Source organism: Prionailurus bengalensis, chromosome F2 (genome assembly GCF_016509475.1).
Source record: "Prionailurus bengalensis isolate Pbe53 chromosome F2, Fcat_Pben_1.1_paternal_pri, whole genome shotgun sequence".
Lineage (NCBI taxonomy): Eukaryota > Metazoa > Chordata > Mammalia > Carnivora > Felidae > Prionailurus > Prionailurus bengalensis.
In genome coordinates, this window is record NC_057353.1 from 46,154,997 (window position 1) to 46,178,989 (window position 23,993).

Genomic DNA, 23,993 nt, shown 5'->3' on the forward strand with positions numbered 1-23,993 from the left:
CCTTCTTCACTGTCAGTTTATGGGAACATTGTTCATTATGATTTAAGTAATTTCTCTTTGTTCAAGTATTAACCCCCACTATGGTAATCAGCATAATCCTTAAGAGCACATACTTCCGCCACCTCCCTGAGTCTTTACTAGTCTTATTACAAAATTACAGAACTGGAAACATTAGAAAGGGGCTTGAAAGGTCATCCCCTCCAAAGTGTCCCAAGACCACATTATGCAAATTTATTGTCTCCTTTTGAGGCTCATTCTCTGGTCTCTCTGCTCCCAGAGTGGTAGGAACAAAAGTGGTTAAGGGGATAAGAAGGAAAAAATGGATTTGATTGTCAATTCTTTATTAGGCCACTCTGTAAATTTATAGTACAATCAACTGAATTACACCATTAAAATCTGACAATGTCTTTCTAGTATGTGTTTCTAATAATCTAGGGACAATGTATAAGTGGATTGACAACTGACTATATATAACAAAGGGTGTAATCACATATATGAAACAAAGTTAAAAGGCTAAAAAAATTTAAAACACACCTTTAAAACCTCTACAAAGCTGATGAAGATCATTTTTAAGTTGATATGAATGGACTTTAAAATGAAATATAAGGATTATGCTATATGATAGCTAAATAATATAGTCTAATTATGGTTTACACATTGCTTAAGTATCTTGGGTCATTTGCTTTTTTATTGGCCACCCGGTTCTTCCTTTCTAACCACTGAGTAAATAACCAAGTTGCTAATGTTGGAGAAGAAAATGCTCCCTTCATATCCCAGTCAGCTACTCTGATTCACATTAAAGCAAAGATTCCCTCACGTGCAGCTGTGGCCGACATGATTCCAATTTAAACATTAACCTATGATGCTTTAACAACCCCACAGGAAAGTTTTTGAAAAGGGACACAAGCACTGCCTGTCTGTGATCGGACCGCCTGGCACTTCACACAGCACGGCTCTAAAGCCCATCTCTCCTGGAGACACTCAAAGGTTATGTAATCAGGAAATGCACAATGGGCGGCTTGCCCAGCCGCTCTACACCTGTGCCGGTGACTCACTTTCTTGGCCTCTGTATCAGATGGCGGCAGTGGGGGGGGGGGGGGGGGAGAAGCAATGCCTCCCCTTAAAAAGAGCTCCTACGGTCTTGAAATTCTGGGAGTTAATTTTCTTATTTAACTAAACTCCCATGACCATAGGATAGTTAACAAGACCATAAAGAAAAAAAAAATGTAGTCTGGATACCATGGAGATAGGAGGAAGAACAGAATTGGAAAGGGGAATGGAGAAACAAATTGGGAGAAAAGAAGACAGAGAGAGATGGAAAGAAACAATCATTTTTTTAAATATGAAATTTATGTCAAATTGGTTTCCATACAACACCCAATTCTCATCCCAACAGGTGCCCTCCTCAATACCCATCTCCCACCCACCCCTCCTTCCCACCCCCCACTTGCACTGTTGGTGGGAATGCAAACTGATGCAGCCGCTCTGGAAAACAGTGTGGGGGTTCCTCAAAAAATTAAAAATACATCTACCCTATAACCCAGCAATAGCACTGCTAGGAATTTATCCAAGGGATACAGGAGTGCTGATGCATAGGGGCACTTGTACCCCAATGTGTATAGCAGCACTCTCAACAATAGCCAAATTACGGAAAGAGCCTAAATGTCCATCAACTGATGAATGGATAAAGAAATTGTGGTTTATATACGCAATGGAGTACTACGTGGCAATGAGAAAGAATGAAATATGGCCCTTTGTAGCAACGTGGATGGAACTGGAGAGTGTTATGCTAAGTGAAATAAGCCATACAGAGAAAGCCAGATACCACATGATTTCACTCTTATGTGGATCCTGAGAAACTTAACAGGAACCCATGGGGGAGGGGAAGAAAAAAAAAGAGAGAGAAAGGTTAGAGTGGGAGAGAGCCAAAGCATAAGAGACTCTTAAAAACTGAGAACAAACTAAGGGTAATGGGGGGTGGGAGGGAGGGGAGGGTGGGTGATGGGTATTGAAGAGGGCATCTTTTGGGATGAGCACTGGATGTTGTATGGAAACCAATTTGACAATAAATTTCATATATTAAAAAAATAAAAATAAAAAAATAAAAATAAAACAAAAATAAAAAAGAAATTGTGGTTTATATACACAATGAAATATTACATGGCAATGAGAAAGAATGAAATATGGCCTTTTGTAGCAACGTGGAAGAAACAACATTTTGACAATCATTTTGTTTTGCTTTCTAAAGGATGGCAAAATGACAATATTTCACTGAAATTACTTTTAGTACACGTCAGTTTGTTGCCATTACAAGAAAAAAACATAAAAATGTTTCTGTGCTTGCTTCTTCAAGGAAACCTCTGATGCTTCATTAATTAGAGCCAATATCCTATACATGCGAAGTGTATAGCTCTACCCACGAGACGGCTCAAAATTAAAATATGCCATTTCCCACTGTGATTTAAAATTTTTTTCAACCTTAAGGTAATTTTTCACATAAGATTTCAGCATTGCCACTTAACAGTTTTCAAAATCATTTAAAAACTATTATGATAATAAACATATTCTCGGATGGAAGTGGATTCCAACCGCCTTTCAAATATATCGTAATGCATTTCATTTCAGGCTTAGTTGTCCCACATTTTATTCATTCTCATAGACCCTGGAATGTATTGATGTTTTCTTACTGCATCAAAAAGCCTACAAAAAAACATACCTAAGACAGGAGAATTGTGGGTTTATTGAATTTATCCTTGTTTTTTTAACAGTGTCAAAAAGCAAAAAAGAAAAGAATTTCCACAACTCTCGGTGCTATTGGCTTTCTTATTGTAGCAAAGACAAAATGATGACAGCTACAGAGTTAGATTCCAATTATCAAGCTGTAGAAGCACCCAGCAAAGTATTCTCACTGTGCCAAAGGTGAGCCTAGTTTTTGGGAAAGCATCTTTTTCATAATAGGGGCCACTTGATGAGCTTCAGCTTGACACCCATCTGAGTTCCAATGAAAACAAGAAAAATTTCTGTGCAGCCTTAAAAGGCAAAGTCAAGAATAATACCAAATGTTGTAGCACATGTGTTGATTTGTTATGTTACATTTCAGCTGTTAGTTATGTTAATGGAACAGTTTCACGTACTTGGTTTTGATGTATTTATTTTAATGATCATGTGTATATATCTTTCTGTGATTGCCTGGTAACACTGAGTGCATGATGTGCTGCTGTCACCACCAGGCCAGGACTGGAAGTAAGAAAGAAAAATGTAAAACTTCAACTTCAGAACTGTACGACTTAAAGTGAGTCACACAGTACACCAGGGACAAGATGTGTCAGAACCTATATGCTGTGAGATCTTAATACTAAATTCTAGGATATCTAGCAGAGCATATCAACCGGTTAACTAAAATCGGGGACATTTAAAAAGTGGAATTTCAGGATGCCTGGTGGCTCAGTGAGTTGAGTGTCTGGCTTGTGGTTTTAGCTCAGGTCCTGATCTCACGGTTCAGGAGTTGGAGCCTATGTCAGGCTCTGCACTAACAGAGCATTCTGTTATTAACAGGGAATTCTCTCTCTAGCCCTCTCTCTGCTCCTCCCCCATTCACTCTCTCTCTTTCTCAAAATAAATACTTTTTAAAAGGTGGATTTTCAATATAACTTATTAAAGTACGCTAGATGTTAGGAGAAAATATTTATGCTTCAGCATTTGGTGTCATTAGCAAAGTCCATTTTTCTTAGACTCCTTACCCCCACTGCAATGGTGAAAGAAGGAATTCTAATCGTGTAACTAGTAAGGCCGTAGGAAGATATGTATCTTTCACATTCTTCTAGTAATTGCCCAAGATGCCCACCAAGAGCACAGGAAATATAAAGCTGTCTGCTGCTATTTCCTTCTACTTATTGGGAGGCAGCTTTAGGGTTCTGCCAGATGGGCTGATAAGGTGGCATCAACAAAGACCTAGCTGGCTCCCAAGGAAGAAGACATATCCCATAAAACCCATGACGCTATTTCAAACACTCTACAGACAAAAGAAGAAAAAAGGTTTTGGCTACTGAAATATACACTTTTTTCCATAAGCTCCTTCTTTCAATTCATAATAAGCAAACTGTGCAGGACCTGGAGACTCTGGAGCAAAGGTGATGTGCCTTCTTTGGTAGGTGTAAGCAAGGGGTTCATAAGCAGTCTCTAAAGGATGGGAGAAAAATAAAGGTGGAGGGCAGTTGTCTATAACTGTAACATTAGAGAAACTTGAAAGGATCAGAGTGAAAGTTCTCTTGTCCTCTCTTTTCCTCTGTCTTAAGCAATGGTCTACGGTAACCACCTCATACCAGCTCACGAATTCATGAATTTTGGGGGATTATGTAAGCAGCTTGATAAATGTAGTTATTGTCAAAAACTAAATTACATGAACCTACAATTCAATTATATTGGAAACAAAGATAATGAATACTCAAAATTCATCACTTCCTAATGACTTTACTGTTTTACTATCACCCGTTCTCTTGAGGTAGTTTACCTCTGTTGTATCTGAATGGTGGAAATACTACCGCATGTTTTAACACATGTCTCTTCCTAACCCTGTGTTCAGTGATGTCATGTTGGCAGCTTGAAATCATTCACGGGGAGAGTATTTACACCCAGAGATACACAAATGGTACAGATCAGGGCGGCTCTTCCCCCTGGAGAGCTGGTTGTTAAATATTTATCATCACATCACTGATTAAAAGGCATATACTCCCCTTTCCTCTCATGATTGCTAAAAGAGAAATAAAGTCAGAAAAAAAGGCAAATGACACCAACTAGTTCAAATATTCACTGGAGGCAAAGTCGCATACCAGAATATACCAGTTCACACCAGTTCACACCAGTATATGCCAGTTTATAACAGTTTACTTAAGTACTATTTAGTTGACATCCAGTTTTTAAAACATGGATATAGTAAAGTTCTTTTTAATAGTTAAACTGGAGTAAAGTTGAACTGCAAGAAGAGCGAAAACAAGCTTTTCTTTGAAACTTTACATTCTGCAGAGTCCTCATTTAGAAAAGGGCAAAGCTGAGCTTCAAACGTTCAGTTTAACTTCAGTCTGATTAGTAAATCAGAGGATGTAAGCGTTTAGTGGGGAAAGCTTGTTAACTAGTCCTCCCGAGAGAATATAAGGAACAGCTACGAGGAAAAAACATGAAGCATCATGGGAAATAAAACTGGTACTAATGGATCTTGATACAGTGTCGAGGTTCCCAAAAAACCAAAATCATTTCGCAGATAACCTCAAACACAACAGAACAGATGTCTGCTAAGCCATAACAACAACAACAAAACATATTGCTGTGCTTGAGGCAAATAGCAAGTAATGTGGGATCTTCTCGACTGGGCTCAAAAATTCTATTCTTGGAATTTATATGAAACAACAAGATGAAACTGTGTTTCAAAAACCTAGAGGCAAAGAGTCCCTAGAGGGATTTAAAAAAGGAATATAAATGTCCTGATACAGGACACTTTCAGAAATCACAAAATATTTACTTCAGCAAAAAGTGAGGTCTGTTTTCATAACCATTCACAGCTCTACCGGGCATAGAACATCATTATCTGAGTTCATATGAGGCAGAAAAAGAAAATAATGAGCAAGTTCAAGCAATCCAGTTTTTTTTTCTACAAAAAGAGGAAAAAATGATGATTTTTAATGACCTCTCATATCCCACTAGGAGCTCAAAAACATTACTGAGAAGCTATGCCGAGAGGGAATAAATTGCAGATGGTGCTTTTCACAAATGGGTTTTCATGTGAAGGACCTTGGGGTTTTTCAATTAGGAATCTTAAAGATTCCTAGAGATTGCAACATCCTGATACTGAGAGGCAAACTACTGCAGAGATCAACACAAATGGAGTTGCACAAAAAAAGATAATGTGATGACAATCAAATGGAGAATTTCTGGCAATTACTCAGATTCTACTAAGAACTCAGTGCAAAAGAGAACCTTAAAAAAAAATGCCAGTAGGATAAAAGAATGAAACAAACTTGAATCATTTTGGACAGAATGAAAAATCAGGAGGGAAAACAGAACATGTTAAGCAAAGCCAAAAACAAACCACAAATTCAAGGGACAAAATATACTAGACTTTAGACTAACTTGGGCCATTGCTTAAGGTATTTTAAGCAAAACTGATTAATATAGAAGGGAATAAAATAAACAATTACACACAAAAAGAGTTATTACTACAAAATTTAAGGCAACCTAAGGAACAAATAAGTATATTATTTTGGTAAGTTTTGGATTAATTAACCAGAAAAACCTGTTAACCGACAAAAACAAAACATGTATTTAAACTAATGGAATTATTTAACCTCCAATAAAAATAATTTCTTGAAAGTCAGTGAACAAAGAATAATTCAATGAGAAAAGTATGACTATTTAACATTTTTGACTTAAAAAAAACACACAAAAAAACCTGTCTCACAAGGAAGCTAATCCATGCTAACAAAGGTAGAGAAACTGATAAATGAAACCAGATCATTGAGGGATTACTTTACAATGAGAAAATCAACGTCAAACAGGTTGGATGTTTATGTTAGCCAGCACATCACCTTAGAAAGCAAGCTTAAGTATAGAGGTTGCTTACAGTCAGAATAAGGGAAGTTAACTATGATCCCCATGAATGTTCTCTCTATTGGATCTATTAGGCTAATAAGGTGCTCAGGAAGTAGACAGCTAAGGATAGTGCTTCAAGTGTGAGGTCAAGGTCAGTCTCTGCAAAACTTCCCTTTGTGAATGCACTGCTGACTAATGCCTCTTCTTGGTGGGAACATCCCTTCTATAAATGTACTGGTACCTTCATTTTAAGTCTTGCAGGCCTGTGAAACCATTGTCTAGACAACTGCTGTGTTTTATTTACACACTGTTTTACACATTGATTTCACAGTTTCAGTTTCAGGAAGCAACCTTATTTTTAAGATTCCTCGGGTAAAGTGGAAAAGGAAAAGGACAGGGAGACTTCACTGTTGTTCCAGTGAAATTTCTCAGGAGCTCTTTTCTAAAAGCAAACTTGAACTATACACACAGCATGTCTAGAAAGACAGAATGCTGTTCACAGTTGAAGCTGGGTAATGGTATATGCAGGCTCATTAAACTACTTTATTTTCTTCAATGTTTTTAAATAAAAACGCCTGGCTGGCAGTCATATATAATCAGTGATTTTCTACAATAAGGTTTATAATATGTTGCTAAGGATAGAAATTTGCCAATGAGCTCATTCGGTCATTCAGTAAATATCAGAGCATCTTTTATATGCCAGCTCCAGTTCTGAACACACAAGGTGAACAAAGCAGACAGTCTTCATGGAACTTAACAGTCCGGTGGGGGGAAAGGTTAAGGATGAAATTTGGTATCTGATGTCTATAAAGACAGTTTAAGATATCAAAATGAAAAGATTAAATAAGGTGATAAACAGATACTCCTTTTTCTAGAGACGATAATAAGAAAGCAACAACTTTAGAAGAGTCTAGAGTCCACATATTTGGGTCTGATTCCAAGCTCACTAATTGCTAAATGGATGGCCTCAGGAAAGTATTCACTTTGTCTAAATCTCGGTTTCCTAATCTGTAAAATGGAGATAATACCCATATCTGGTTCTTGGGATTGTGAAGAATTAAAGACAATTATCCACGTAAAATGACTACCACAGAACCTAAGAGATGGTAAACATTAAATAAATGTCAGGTATAATGATAATTATGGCTTAGAGGAATTTATATGTTGACTTTTCTTGAAACAAGAGGATTAAAAGAGGATCTTTGGAGATCCTCTTTTGGTTAATAATAACATAGTATTAAAATCTTAAGACTGAATGTGGATAGCTGGTATAAACATTAGGAATAGGGGAAATGAATGAATAACTGTTAGCCAGAAAGCTGGCTGCTATATGTGTTCTTCCTGAATCCACTTCACTAGCAAGCGCAATAAAATGCAATGCAAGATGAGAACTCTGCTGATTTCATGCTCAGTGATTCATTGTGCTCAGGATTCCAAGCCTGACTGCTACTTGGGACACCATCTCTCTGGTAACAAAAACAAATAATGCAACAAAGCCTGAATAATAATTGCCTAGCACTCAAGACACAGCCTAATTATAAAGACACTGAAACTTACCATAAAGCTATGAAGAGGCACATGATTTTCCATATTAAATCACCACCCCAACCTCACCCCTTACCCATGCCCATTCATCTTTTAGGAAACACAGCTTGATTCTTAATGCTGCTGCTGTGTAAAGAAATAATGAGCTCTGTTAGTGCACCTGAAAATACACCATCAGCCTAGACAGGGAGCACTTAGCTCATAGCACTTTAATGAAAATGTCAGGACCACCCTGAAGTATTTAAATCCTGTAAATGCCAAGTAAGGAGAAGAGCTAAACAATTAAGGTAATGGATGGCAGCAAGCAAGGAAAAAAACTAAGTTGATTATCAGGAAAAATTTCAACACTGTCCCTCTTGTGCTGTAAGAAGTTTTTTCAAAGGAATTTATGGTAACACCCAAAGTTTTGGTTACCTAAAATTAGTTCAAACTACATGGGAAACATTGTCAGGCAATGCAAATTTTATGGGTAAAGAGCTACATGGTCTCTTATTTCTCAATCCTTCTAAGGTTCTCTGGAAAAGTAGGCAAAAGAAGAGCACATTCTCAAACCTTGATAGCACCTGTGTGTGTTTGTTGCCCCACCCCCACCCCCGCCCCAACCAGAGGGTTCCCACCATGGATCAGAGCCTAGTTGTTTGATAGATGTTTGTGGAAATGTCAGGAAAAGTTTTTAGGCTGGGGAACACATGCTTGTATTGGTGATCCAACAGCTATCCAGTTTATGTTGATTTCTTGTTTCTACAGTAATAGACAGGAATAGGAAGGAGAAAAGGAGCCAAATACATGGACGCACCTGTAGAACCCTCAGGTAGGGTTATGCTGCACAACCTGGTGTGAACTTCATTTGGCTCTACACTGTGTCTTAAGCTAACCTAATACGAAACTAAAGTGATTTGGGGCCAGAGAGAATGAGGATAGCAGTAAATAATTGCTGAATGAATATATTAATGAATTCTGCATTACCATCAGATCATAACTTAGGCTTCCCCAAAATATCAGTGCATAATATGGGTCTGATGACATTTATTGACTCAGCTTTTGTGTGTTCTTTCTCTCTTGTGAAATTTTGCAAACACAAGAATAAACCAGTGACAGCACTACAGACTCCGGGTAGATAGTAGTAGTCACTTAAGACTGACTTATTTGCCATGGGACCCACCCATCAAGTGATTTCTTTGAGGAATGTACATACATAGAAGCAACAGGGTCTCTCACTAGAGGCTGGAATATTTCCAAGCTCTCAAATTACTGAATGGAGATGTCAGGAGAGGAACTTCCAAATGTCAAGATTTCATCTAGCTATGGTCAAAGATACCGAAAAGATTTGAGATTTAGTCTAATGTTGTTATGAATAAAATATGACATTATAGTTTTTTGTTTGAAATGTTGTCACCCAAAAGAGAAACGTTTATTTTGCACTGCTTCATAGGGTAAGAATAAGACCAAAGGATGAAAGTTTTTGGCTCAAAAATGAGAAAAGAAGGAAATAGTTCTCTCCCTCCTACAGGTATTAGAAAAGAAGCTGATGATTATTTTTAAAAATAATAACTGAAAACACTAATTCAAAAAGATATATGCACCTCTATGTTTACTGTAGCATTATTTACAGTAGCCAAGATACGGAAGCAACCTAAATGTCCATTGATATATGAATGGGTAAGTATGTGGTGTGTATGTGTGTGTGTGTGTATATATGTGTGTATACACATATATATAACAGAATATTACTCAGCCATTAAAAGAAAAGAGCTTCCTATTTGCAACAACATGGATGGACCTACAGGGTATAATGCTAAGTGAAATAAATCAGACAAAGACAACTCCCATACAATTTCACTCATATATGGAATCTAAAAAAACAAATGACCAAATAATAAATGAATAGAATCTTAAATATATAGAACCAATAGAATCTGGTTGTTGCCAGAGGGGAGATGAGTGAGGGGACAGGTGAAATGGATTAAAAAAAGATTAAGAGCTACAAACCTCCAGTTATAAAATAAATAAGTCACAGAGATGGAAAGTATCACATAGCGAATATATTGTATTAACAATACAATAATATTGTATTAACAACATACAATAATATTGTAATAACTTTGTATGGTGACTACAATTATCATGGTAAACACTGAGTAATATATAGAACTGTCAAACTGCTGTGTTGTACACCTGAAACTAATGTAACACTGTATATAAATTATAATTTAATAATTAAAAGAAGGAGGGGGTGCCTGGCTGGTTCACTGGGCAGAACATGTGACTTTGATTTCAGGGTTGTATATTTGAGCCCCATGTTGGGTGTAGAGGTTACTTAAAAATAAAATCTTTAGTAGCACCTGGGTAGCTCAGTCGTTTAAGCATCTGACGTCATCTCAAGTCATGATCTTGCGGTTCATGAGTTCAAATCCTGCATCGGGCTCTGTGATTACAGCTCAAAGCGTGGAGCCCACTTCAGATTCTGTCTCACTCTCTCTCCGCCCCTCCTCCACTCATGCTCTTTCTCTCTCTCTCAAATAAATAAACATCTAAAAAATTAAAAATAAAATCTTTAAAAAATTTTTAAAGTTATTTACCTGTTTTGAGAGAGAAAGAGAGAGAGAGAGACAGACAAGTGGGGGAGGTGCAGAAAGAAAGAGGGAGAGAGAGAGAGAGAGAGAGAGAGAGAGAATCCCAAGCAGGCTCTGCACTGCCAGCACCAAGGACAGTGCGGGGCTTGAACCCCATGAACCGTGAGATCATGACCTGAGCCAAAATCAAGAGTCAGATGCCCAAATGACTGGGCCACTCAGGCAGCCCCACAAAAAAATATATTTAGACAAATTTTTTTAATGTTTATTTTTGAGAGAGAGAGAGAGCACACACAAGTGGGGGAGGGGCATAGAGAGAGGGAGATACAGAATCTGAAGCAGGTTCCAGGCTCAGCACAGAGCCCGATATGGGGCCCAAACTCATGAACTGTAAGATTATGACCTGAGCCAAAGTCAGAAACTCAACCGGCTGACCCACCCAGGCACCCCACAAAAAAATATTTTTAAAGAGAACAAAAAAAATAAAAACTGTTACCTGCTGGTGAAGAAAGAACTAATTTAATCTCCAGTTAAGGTGCTGTTAATTTGGTTTTATTTAAAATAAAATTGAAATACTTCACTAATCATTTCTACACCCTCTCCCACTAGAAAGTGAGCTCATTAAGCCAAGAACGTTGTTCTTTTTTTTTTAATTTTTTTTCAACGTTTTTTATTTATTTTTGGGACAGAGAGAGACAGAGCATGAACGGGGGAGGGGCAGAGAGAGAGGGAGACACAGAATCGGAAACAGTCTCCAGGCTCTGAGCCATCAGCCCAGAGCCTGACGCGGGGCTCGAACTCACGGACCGCGAGATCATGACCTGGCTGAAGTCGGACGCTTAACCGACTGCACCACCCAGGCGCCCCCAAGAACGTTGTTCTAATTGCTGGGCACATAGCTGCTTTCAGTGAATGTTAATTAATGAGCAACAATACTGTAAAAGATATTCTATGAAGTATATGTTTGACTTAAGCTGTATTTTGAAACTCAATTAAGTTCCCATATTGATTAAATGAACAGCTATGAATTTAGGAGTTGCTGTCCTTCCAACCTATTGGCTTCAATACCTTCAAATTGCTCTTTTCCTTCCCCATTATCTAGATAATTGAGAGAACCTTAAGTATCGACTCTAACAATAATAACACCTACTTATTCCACGGAGTGCTCTACATTATATTGCAAAACTCATTTTATTGCATTTTGCTTTGCTGTGCTTTGCAGATACTGCATTTTTTTACAAAACTGAAGGTTTGTGGCAACTCTGCATCAAGAAACTCGATTGACACCATTTTTCCAACAGCATTTGCTCACTTCATGTCTCCATATCACATTTTGGTAATTCTCGCAATATTTCACACATTTTCATTATTATCCTATTTGTTATGGTGATCTATGATCAGTGACCTTTGATGTTTTTGTAATTATTTTGGGGCAACACAAACTATGCCCATAGCAGATGACAGACTTAATGGTTGTGTGTGTTCTGACCGCTCCACCACTCAGCCATTCCCATCTCTCTCCCTGTTCTTGTGCCTCCCTATTCCCTGAGACACAACAATAGTGAAATTAGGTCAGTTAACAATCCTACAATGGCCTCTGAGTGTCAAGTAAAAGAAAGTCAAACGATGCAGCACACTTCATTGTTATTTTATTTTAAGAAATCACGACGGCCACTCCAAGCTTCGGTAACCATCACTCTGTTGATCAGTCAGCAGCCACCAATGTCAAGGAAAGACCCTCCACCAGCAAAAAAAAATATGATTTGCTGAAAGCTCAGATGATGGTTAGCATTTGTTAGCAATAAAGTGCTTTTTAATTAAAGTACACACATTGTTTTTTAGACATAGGACTATCACACACTTAACAGACTACAGTGTAGTGTAAACATTACTTTTATATGCACTGGGAAACAAAAGAAAAATTGTTTGACTCATTTTATGGTGATATTTCCTTTATTGCAGTGTTCTGGACCAAATCTACAATATCTCTAAGGTATGCCTGTATCCACCCACATTATCTTATGCAATCCTTACAAAAGTCCTGTGAAGTAGACATGAGAACTTTTATAGGGTAAAGGAGGTTAAAGTGCAACATTGAAATAGGTTCTGCATCTCAAGTTTGGGCTTAGTTTTGTTTCTAGCTATGAAACTTTGGCAAGGTTAAAATTTCAGAGATTTAGTTTCTTTTTATCCATAAAAAAACAGGATAAAAATCCCTTGTATACTTGCTGTGGGTATTGAATTCAAAAACACATGACTGCTTCTTGCAGAGACTTCTTTTCTGGCATACAGACAGGCTAGATTACTTGAAAATGAAAACCCTCTCTCTATAAAATACCTAGAAATACTGGATAAAATATGACAAATACTCTTTTAAATATATGGCTGAGATAGTAAGGAAAACCACCAGGGGCCAAAATTAGGGAATATACTAAAAATCAGGGTGATAAGTATGAGCTGACAATGGGATTAGCATGGAGTAAACCAAGGGTATGGATTTTAAGAGCCACTGGGTTTGGGAGATAAGGCCTTGGACCCTCACTAGGTGGAAAAGTTATATTAAGAGCTATACATACACAGAGGTCCTTGAAGAGGTATACACAATGTAAAATTCAGAATAGGAAAAAAAATGTATGTATGTGTGTATCTCTATATCTCTATCTCTATCTCTGTCTCTTCCTCTGTCTCTGTCTCTGTCACTACCTATACCTACATTGACCAAATCCAGGAAACAAAACAGAAGCTTGCTTGTCTTGGCCTAGACTCTACGCAAAAAGAAAAAAATATCTACTAAGGATTAATTATTGTGAATTTACCATCATAAGGGTTTGGTTTTCAAGATTACACTTGGCAAATAAGGAAAATCCAAGATGAGAAATTAGCATTGAAAATGTGCCTAGTATAAGCAGCACAGATAAACACCTCACTGAAGAGCTCATAATTCAAAATTACAGTACACAAAAGAAGAAATCCAACATGTCAGCAAACATAATAAATAGCAAAATTAGTTCTCCCAAGAACTGCAAAGCATAAAATCATTGGACGCTCTAGCAGCCAGACTCTAGGGTGGCTCCCATCAACACAGTGCTTCCTAGTCTTCATGCCCTTTTAGAATTCTCTCCCCCTAAGTGTGGGCATAACATGTGGCTTGCTTCTGACCAATAGAATATAGCAACAGTGATGAGATACACATGATTATATGTGTGTGTGTTATATGCTTGTCTTGCTAAGAAACTCCATCCATTGCTGGTTTTGGAAAAGCAAGCTGCCATGATGGGAGCTGCCGCCATGCAGGGGGCCACGCCACATGGCACAGAGCTGGCAAAGCTTCTAGCTGACAGCCAGCAAAAAACTGAGCTCTCAGCCAGTGGCTGCAAGGAACCAGATGCTGCTGACTACCATGGAGCAGAGCCTTCCCCAGGGGAGCTCCAGATGAGAAACCAGCCCTGGCCAACATCTTGATATACAGCCTTGCAGAGGACCCAGCAAAGCTGTGCCCAGACTCCTTACCTATGTAAACTGTGAAATAGTAAACGTGTATCATTTTAAATCACATAGTTATGGTAATACTATTTATGCAGGAACAGATAACTAACACAGCTACATATTATATGTTTAAAATGCTTAAAGACATAAAAGAAGAAGTAAAAACATGAGGGAAAATGAGACAAAAACATCAGGAAGATTTGAAAAACACAAGTAGAATGTCCAATAATAAACATAATTCTTCAAATAATTTAACTCAATGGATGGGTTAAATAGCAGATTGAAATCTGCTGAAGAAATAATAGATGGAAAATCAAAGGAAATTGTTCTATTTCAATTTACAACATACAACACAGATACTAAAAGATGGAAAAACTTGAAAGAGACATTAAAAGAGATATAGGATTGACAACATTGACCAGCCAGGGAATCCAGAATGACAGAACACAGAAAAGAGAAAGACTGTAGAAAGAAATAGAAGTAGAAAGAAAAAATGGCTGAGGATTTTACAGAAGTGATGAAAGACACGATTCCTCAGATTTTACAAGCAATTCAGATCCAAGAAATTGTGGTAAACACACTGAAGTGAAATATAGAACACTGAAGTCCAAGAAATGATTTAAAATCAAATAATGAGAAAAAGCAGAGGAACAAGAGCAGACTCCTCAATAATGGCAATAGAAACCATAAGGCAGTAAAATAATACCTTCAAAGTGCTAAGAGAAAATTGTCAACCTAGAATTCTATATGCAGCTACATGATCAACGAGAGAATTAAAATAGACATTTTCAGACAAACAAAACCTGATGTTTACCGCTAGTAAATTCTAATAATAAATAAAAAACCTACTAAAAGATATTCTTCAGAAATGAAACCCAAAGGAAGGAGTATGATGCAAAAAACAATGGTAAGCATGAAATTCGTGTGTGAATAAATCTACACAAGCATCAACAGTATCAAAAACAGATGATGATGACTACTTTGTAGGTATATAAGAAAATTTTAAATGCCATACAAAAATGATATGTAAAATGGGCAAGGTATGGTGGAATTAAAGTGTTCTAATATCCTAAACCTTTTGAAAGAATAAAGATGATTAACTGTAGACGTTGTTAATTTCGGTATGCATGTTAAAACTGTAAGGGTGAAAACAGAAATAGAATATGTAACTTCTAAAGCAGTATAAGGAAATAAAATGTAAACCATTATTGCCATCCACATTTTATAGAACATGAAACAGAGGCTTCTTAAACTCAGTGACTTGACTACGTTTACACAGCTAAGAACTAGCATAATAATAATAGCATGTGATTTAAATTCATTTCTTTCAACTCCAAGTTCTGTGATTCTTTTCCTTCTTTGTCATATGCCCTCTGATCTAGTGATACAGTAAAACAACAATGTGTTCTCCTGACGTTCCATTTGAATAAGGCAAAAATCTCACACTGCTGCAAGACTATCTTTATATTAAATAGCACTTTGTAGTAAAAGTAAGCAAATCCTCTTAATCCTCATTTACATTTCATTCTTACCTACCCTCTCCACTCATTAACTCCTACATTCCCCAAGTAAGCTCTCTTCCAGGCTCTAATTTTTACCATTTTTTTCTCTCTTCCTCTTTCCCACTTTTTAATTGTGTGTATGACTAATAAGAATAAGTGGTGCACACATGTGTGAACATGTATAATATTTATGATCACATTTGTTTACTAATTGCAAAAAATTCTCAATGTATACGCTATGGAGAGTGGTAAATTCTAAATGCATAGTTTTTGTTGGGATGGAGTTTGTCGGAAAGATTTCTACAAAGGTGAAAGACATTATAAAAGACAGTGGTACCCAGCTCTGCTCCATTCTATTGTAGCGCTCTATCATCAGAGCAAGTGGGTAGTATCGAAAAAGCAGTAGGACTATCCTTGGCAACAATCTAGGCTCCAAATCTTAGCAGTGATAGATGGTAGTCCAGCAAACGGTTGCTAGTGAAAGACTTTATCTCTGCACAATGGTAGTGCAGAGAATTTTCTCCTTGCCATTTCAATTGGCTTCTAACTGCACTATTCTATCTTGAGGCCACGCAGTAAAACCTTCAGGATATGCCCAAGATTGTAGCTGAAACTCTTAGACCACAGTCCCTCATGCCACCAAGGTATGTCATCTGCCTACTAGCATACAGAAAAGCATGTAAGTCTCTTGGAAGCAACTCTTGGTCTCCTACCATACAGCTTGTCAGATGTATAAAAAAAAGATAAAATCAAGTTCATAGTGACTTTAACACCATGCCAGCTGATTGCACTCTGCCATTGACACCACTGATCCAAATATCTGTATTGTAGATATACTCTTGAAGACAGCCATATAGCATTTCTATTATAAAGAAATGAATAGCATTTCACACTGTGAAACAAATCCATAGAATTATGATATTAGAGGCAATTCTTGCCTCTGGAGGCACAGAAATCTTGGATAATTAAACCTAAACCAATGTAGACAATTGCTCCTTTAACTAAAACATAAAGTAACCATAGATGTAAAAAAACAAAAACAAAAACATGACTTGCTCTTTTGGTGTCCCCCTATTCACCTGAAAGTAATTTTCTCCATTGTTTCCCTCCCCCCAGCTGCTGTGACTCCCCATAAGATAACCTAGGGAAGGATAAGTGAATTCATGGTATTTATCTTTCTCTGTTATTTCACTTAACATAATACCCTCTGGGGCTACATGAGGAATCTAAAAAACAAAACAAATGAACAAACAAACAAAAAAAACACCCTTAAATACGAGAACAAACTGATGGTTGCCAGAGGAGAGGTAAGTGAGGAGATGGATAAAATAGATAAAGAGGATTAAGAGGTACAAACTTCCAGTTATAAAATAAGTCACGGAGATGAAAAGTAGAGCATAGGGAATACAGTCAATAATGTAATAATATTTGGTGATGGATGTGACTCACTTACAATGATGAACACTGAGTAATGTACAGAAGTGTTGAATCACTATGTTGTATATAACACTGTATGCCAATTATAGTTCTTTTTTAAAAAAAAATTTTTAACATTTACTTATTTTTTTGAGAGACAGAACATGAGTGGGGGAGGGACAGAGAGAGGGAGACACAGAATCCGAAGCAGGCTTCAGGCTCTGAGCTGTCAGCACAGAGCCCAACGTGGGGCTCCAGCCCACAAACTGCAAGATCATGACCTGAGCCAAAGTTGGACATTTAACCAACTGAGCCACCCAGGTGCCCCTTTAAAAATTTTTTTAAAGATAATCTAGAGGAGGATAAAAAGTTTATGGACCTTGGTAACCCCAAAACAGAATAATCCACCTCAGAATAACCAAAATTTAGCTGCATCCTATCTCACAATACTTCTATAGCAGATTGAATAATATCATTACTAAGAGTTAGTAAGTCTAACAAACTTAAAAAGAATTTCCACTTTTACAAGTGCAGGGAAATATGGTGATTACAACAACAACAAAGACCCACTTGATTGAGCAGCTGAAGATTTTTGGAGGAGGAGGCTTTGCAGTAGTGAGAACATAATAAATAACAGATGGTACTCCACCCGAGAGGCAATAGTTTAGGGGGAGGAGGGCAAGTGGAGACTCACAGGTAAAGGGTTAACAACGGAAGAGCCCACGGTGTGGTCTCAAAAAATGGCACTGGCAAATTAGAGATATAACTCTACGATTGCACAGAGCCAGATCCAGACCAGGTAGAAGCTGAAGCCCTTGTTTGCATAGTAAAAATAGTACAAAGCTCTGTCAGCTGATTTCCAAAGCATGGTTATCAAAGCCAGAGTGCAGGTGGTGGAAGCTAACAACAAACATCCGGCAGCAATACTCTACACTATCTTGAATAAGAGTGTAAAGTAATAAATAATATGACACAACTAACTCCGCATCATTCAGGGAGAGGTTCTCTGGAATGGGACTATTCCAGCTTGTAAGAACCCCTTAAATGGGCAACAGATACGGACGTGATTTGCAGTTTTCTAGGCTTGAAGACTTCTCTCCATAAAAGATCATAAAATCCTAAGAATAAAAAACTGAAAAGATTGTCAGCTTGAGTCATAATTCTATTCCCTTTCATTCTCCCCCCTCAAAAGAGGCCATTCTCTCTGTCTCCTTCTGCAGGGAATCCTCTATTCTTCCTCCTCTATCTTTTTTTCCTCCTCTGTTTTGCTTCAGGGTGGTCTTGAGATGTTCTCTACCACTCAGTATTGGTCTCCATGGTGTGGAACACACAAGCACAGGCGACGACACAGAGCCTACACCACACACAGTCAACATCCTTTCCCGCCCTCTACAAGGTCACCAGCCTGAGTCTGTCCACAGTTGATTTCTGCAAGAAGCTCAGCAAACACTTTGGTCAATGCCTCTGCTCCCCATCACTTCAATGATTCATGACAAGTCCTCTCTTGGGTTCTCTTTTAAATCACTCACAACCAAACCAAAAAGGCATAAATAAAAAAAAAATATGGGATGTCCTTTTTTGGAAGACCAAGTAATTGCTAGCAAAGAGAAAATAAAGCAAACCAAACAAAATAGATAAAACTGGAAACCCACAAATCAGATTACAAAACAATATTCTACTGACATTTAAATAAAGTAATCCCATGGCAGCGAGGGAACAGCTCCCTTTTTGCCTGTACGCCCAGATTTCTCTTGCTTGGGGCTGGACACAACTTCTTCACGTCTCTGTGTACTCAGAGCTGCCCATTGAGCCAACATTATTTAGTACTTACTTGGGCTTGTTTGCATACTTTAAAAGGGTGAAGTGTTTCTTGGTAGAAGAGCTGATGATAAGCCTGTAGGTCAAACCAAAAGTACACACTATTCCTCCACAACTGCAGATGGAAAAAATACATAAATCATTACCACCCAATTATTAAAGCCCTACAAAGCTCTGATTTCAAATATAATTAATTGTTTAGTTCCATGGTGTTGCCATAAATCAGGTTCAATTTAAGACGGTTTTATCTTCTATTACAAATTGGCAACATACAAAATATTTCTTGGTATTGTCACTAAAATATTATATCTTGCATGTATGCCTCTCACATAATTGGCCATTAAAATAGGAAGCATGCTAGTTAACAATTAAAGAGTAATTACATATTTCTGGCATGAAACCAGGTATTTTGATGTATATGAGCAAATGCATATCATATTAAACCCAACCACTACTCTCATAATTGAACCACTGAAATACTTTATATCGAGCAAAACAAAACAAAACAAAAAAAACCGGCAAATTTTCCACTATCCATTGCAATTTCTAATTATTAGAGTTCTTTTTAATAAAAATTAAAGGACTGATAGAAACCAACTCTGAATTTAATTTATATTACACTAAAACAAAATTACATGAGAATAAATTGCTAATAATGCAAGTCAATCCTTCTCTGTATTTTGTTTTCTTTGTAATTTTACTAGGATAGTGAACAAAGAAAATGATAATTGAGATGTTTACATTTGTTACTAAATATTTAGAATAAAATTTATTACCAGAAGAAATGGGATTTTAACATCAAATGTAATTATTTGAGCACTGAATTAGTTCAACTTCTCTTATTTTAAGCTAAGGTAAAGGTATAAAATTAGATTTAAAATCATTGTTTTTTACCTTATTTCCTGAGTGCTCACAGAATTTGGTAAAGAAGAATCCAGCTCTATTTTCTACATACAAAGATTGCAACAAATTTTCCATGTCAAATCCTCCCAAGGCACCATCTTCCATGGTTTTAACCTAGATAACAAAACAGAAGTCCATGATCCACCCAAGAACATGGTGATTTTTTACGACATTGTCCAACAACAGGGTTTCATAAATTCTTCCAGGCTGTCATTTTCCTGCTGGACTTTTTATCTTACTTTTGTACCATATAAGTAATTAATGCAGTATGTTTGCCTCTGACTGTCATTTATGGAGCCAACCCTAGCAGCAGACTTCATTCTATTATAAACCAATCTGATTTCAAACTTAATGTTAAAGCGACTTCTCAACCTCCATTATTTTCATGTTTCAGGCACAGTGATACCATTTTAGGAGGCTTCCAAATCTCTGTTGGTGGCCTCTTTCCTACATATTTACTATTATTTTAGCCTTGAGGTGATGCTATAATAGCTACAAGAAAGTTATAAAAAGAACCATCTTCAAGGTTTCTCAGTGCTGCTCATTAACTGTCTTCAGGGGGTCCCCTCTTTGGACAGTCTCACCCTGTACAGGTCAAGGCCTTCAGAGAGTCAATGGCAATATAAGTTCTCATAAAACTTTGTTATTTTGGGGCCTCTCTGCCAACAATGCTGGCAACCGTAATACCATTCTTGAAACACAGAAAGCTGGCTACTTCCCCAAGCACAAGAGTGACTACAAAACAAAAGGATATCTACTGTTCATAGGAACTCTTTGGTATTTGCTGTGTGGAACTCAGACTTCTTTGTAATCTTGAGATAACTGTGGCATGAACAATTTAAGGCATTGTTATAGTGTCTCTCTATCTCTATCCCTCTGCTAAACAAATTCTAAAGTGAGAATTTAATGTTTTTATGATGTTTAACTATTGGTATTCCAAAATTTTTTTTAAATCATTATTTTGGTGGGAAAAAAATCTTAGTTGGAAGAAAAAGAGCACTGTTTGCTTAGAATAAAATAAAAAGATACGCAAAATTATATCTAAGTGTTCAGACTCTATTGGGACTACCAAGGTTTCTACCTAAAGTAGAGTCCTTAGGGAATGTAAACTTGTCACCTCCAACTGATATAGTAAATCCACATTATCAAGGTAGACACACACTGGAAATAGAATTTCATAAAAAGTCTAAGTTCCCCACGACAAGGATGCCCACTCTCACCGCTGCTGTTTAACATAGTGCTGGAAGTTCTAGCATCAGCAATCAGACAACAAAAGGAAATCAAAGGCATCAAAATTGGCAAAGATGAAGTCAAGCTTTCGCTTTTTGCAGATGACATGATATTATACATGGAAAATCCGATAGACTCCACCAAAAGTCTGCTAGAACTGATACAGGAATTCAGCAAAGTGGCAGGATACAAAATCAATGTACAGAAATCAGTTGCATTCTTATACACTAACAATGAAGCAACAGAAAGACAAATAAAGAAGCTGATCCCATTCACAATTGCACCAAGAAGCATAAAATACCTAGGAATAAATCTAACCAAAGATGTAAAGGATCTGTATGCTGAAAACTATAGAAAGCTTATGAAGGAAATTGAAGAAGATTTAAAGAAATGGAAAGACATTCCCTGCTCATGGATTGGAAAAATAAATATTGTCAAAATGTCAATACTACCCAAAGCTATCTACACATTCAATGCAATCCCAATCAAAATTGCACCAGCATTCTTCTCGAAACTAGAACAAGCAATCCTAAAATTCATATGGAACCACAAAAGGCCCCGAATAGCCAAAGGAATTTTGAAGAAGAAGACCAAAGCAGGAGGCATCACAATCCCAGACTTTAGCCTCTCCTACAAAGCTGTCATCATCAAGACAGCATGGTATTGGCACCAAAACAGACACATAGACCAATGGAATAGAATAGAAACCCCAGAACTAGACCCACAAACGTATGGCCAACTCATCTTTGACAAAGCAGGAAAGAACATCCAATGGAAAAAAGACAGCCTCTTTAACAAATGGTGCTGGGAGAACTGGACAGCAACATGCAGAAGGTTGAAACTAGACCACTTTCTCACACCATTCACAAAAATAAACTCAAAATGGATAAAGGACCTCAATGTGAGACAGGAAACCATCAAAACCTTAGAGGAGAAAGCAGGAAAAGACCTCACTGACCTCAGCCGTAGCAATCTCTTACTCGACACATCCCCAAAGGCAAGGGAACTAAAAGCAAAAGTGAATTACTGGGACCTTATGAAGATAAAAAGCTTCTGCACAGCAAAGGAAACAACCAACAAAACTAAAAGGCAACCAACGGAATGGGAAAAGATATTCGCAAATGACATATCGGACAAAGGGCTAGTATCCAAAATCTATAAAGAGCTCACCAAACTCCACACCCAAAAAACAAATAACCCAGTGAAGAAATGGGCAGAAAACATGAATAGACACTTCTCTAAAGAAGACATCCGGATGGCCAACAGGCACATGAAAAGATGTTCAGCGTCGCTCCTTATCAGGGAAATACAAATCAAAACCACACTCAGGTATCACCTCACGCCAGTCAGAGTGGCCAAAATGAACAAATCAGGAGACTATAGATGCTGGAGAGGATGTGGAGAAACGGGAACCCTCTTGCACTGTTGGTGGGAATGCAAATTGGTGCAGCCGCTCTGGAAAGCCGTGTGGAGGTTCCTCAGAAAATTAAAAATAGACCTACCCTATGACCCAGCAATAGCACTGCTAGGAATTTATCCAAGGGATACAGGAGTACTGATGCATAGGGCCACTTGTACCCCAATGTTCATAGCAGCACTCTCAACAATAGCCAAATTATGGAAAGAGCCTAAATGTCCATCAACTGATGAATGGATAAAGAAATTGTGGTTTATATACACAATGGAATATTATGTGGCAATGAGAAAAAATGAAATATGGCCTTTTGTAGCAACGTGGATGGAACTGGAGAGTGTGATGCTAAGTGAAATAAGCCATACAGAGAAAGACAGATACCATATGGTTTCACTCTTATGTGGATCCTGAGAAACTTAACAGGAACCCATGGGGGAGGGGAAGGAAAAAAAAAAAAAGAGGTTAGAATGGGAGAGAGCCAAAGCATAAGAGACTGTTAAAAACTGAGAACAAACTGAGGGTTGATGGGGGGTGGGAGGGAGGAGAGGGTGGGTGATGGGTATTGAGGAGGGCACCTTTTGGGATGAGCACTGGGTGTTGTATGGAAACCAATTTGTCAATAAATTTCAGAAAAAAAAAAAAGTCTAAGTTCCCAAGAGAACATTAAAATTATTTTTTATCCAATGTTAACAATTTAATAAAAATAATAGTCTTATTGTGTGTCTAAACCAGAACACAGCTGTTTTTGAAAATAGTAACCAACGGGAGTATATAGCAACATGGTACTATAAAAGGAAACACAGAGGAAATTTCTGTATAAAAATCCTTCTCAGGGGGGCACCTGGGTGGCTCAGTCAGTTGGTGTCTGACTTCGGCTCAGGTCATGATCTCATGGCTTGTGGGTTTTAGCCTCCCATTGGGCTCTGTACTGACAGCCTGGAGCCTGGAGCCTGCTTCGAATTCTGTGTCTCTGTCCCTCTCTGCCCCCTTCCCCACTCGTGCTGTCTCTCGCTCTCTCAAAAATAAATTTAACAAACATTAAAAAAATCATTTCAGAAGGAGAAAATAAAATGCGTTGTTTAGTAAAGAAAAAATACTATGATAAATCAATAAAAATTCTCTGAAGTAGGGCACCGGGGTGGCTCAGTCAGTGAAGCATCCCACTCTTGATTTCAGCTCAGGTCATGATTTCATGGTTCATGAAATCAAGCCATGGATCAGGCTCTGTGCTGACAGCATGGAGCCTACTTGGGATTCTCTCTCCCTCTTCTCTCTCTCTGCCCCTCCCAGCTTGCACACACGTGCATTCTCTCTGAAAATAAACAAATAAACATTTAAAAGAATTCTCTAAAGTCAGTTAAATGAAGAATCAAATTAATCTCAAAATACTTACCAAAGATTCTTCTGTATAAGTGTATCTTCTATCCAGCTGGGGCTTCAGACATTCAGAAATATCAGTAAAAGATGTTAAGCGAATAACTCTGGTGCTTTCTGATCTGTGCCTCAATCTAAATTATAAGAATG

At 37.6% G+C, this 23,993-nt stretch overlaps 1 protein-coding gene across 4 annotated transcripts in view; it reads right to left on the bottom strand.

The window, feature by feature from the left end:
• Window positions 1-23,993, bottom strand: part of RGS22 (regulator of G protein signaling 22) — a 136,136-nt gene that overhangs the window by 38,341 nt on the left and 73,802 nt on the right. For 3 of the 4 annotated variants that reach the window (XM_043601466.1, XM_043601468.1, XM_043601465.1), the window contains exons 12-14: window positions 23,863-23,977; window positions 19,817-19,939; window positions 18,936-19,037 (exon numbers count right to left, since the gene is read on the bottom strand). In XM_043601466.1, the coding sequence (XP_043457401.1) occupies window positions 18,936-19,037; window positions 19,817-19,939; window positions 23,863-23,977 (340 nt within the window). The remainder of the gene's footprint in view (window positions 1-18,935; window positions 19,038-19,816; window positions 19,940-23,862; window positions 23,978-23,993) is intronic. The other variant, XM_043601467.1, reaches the window with a different exon arrangement.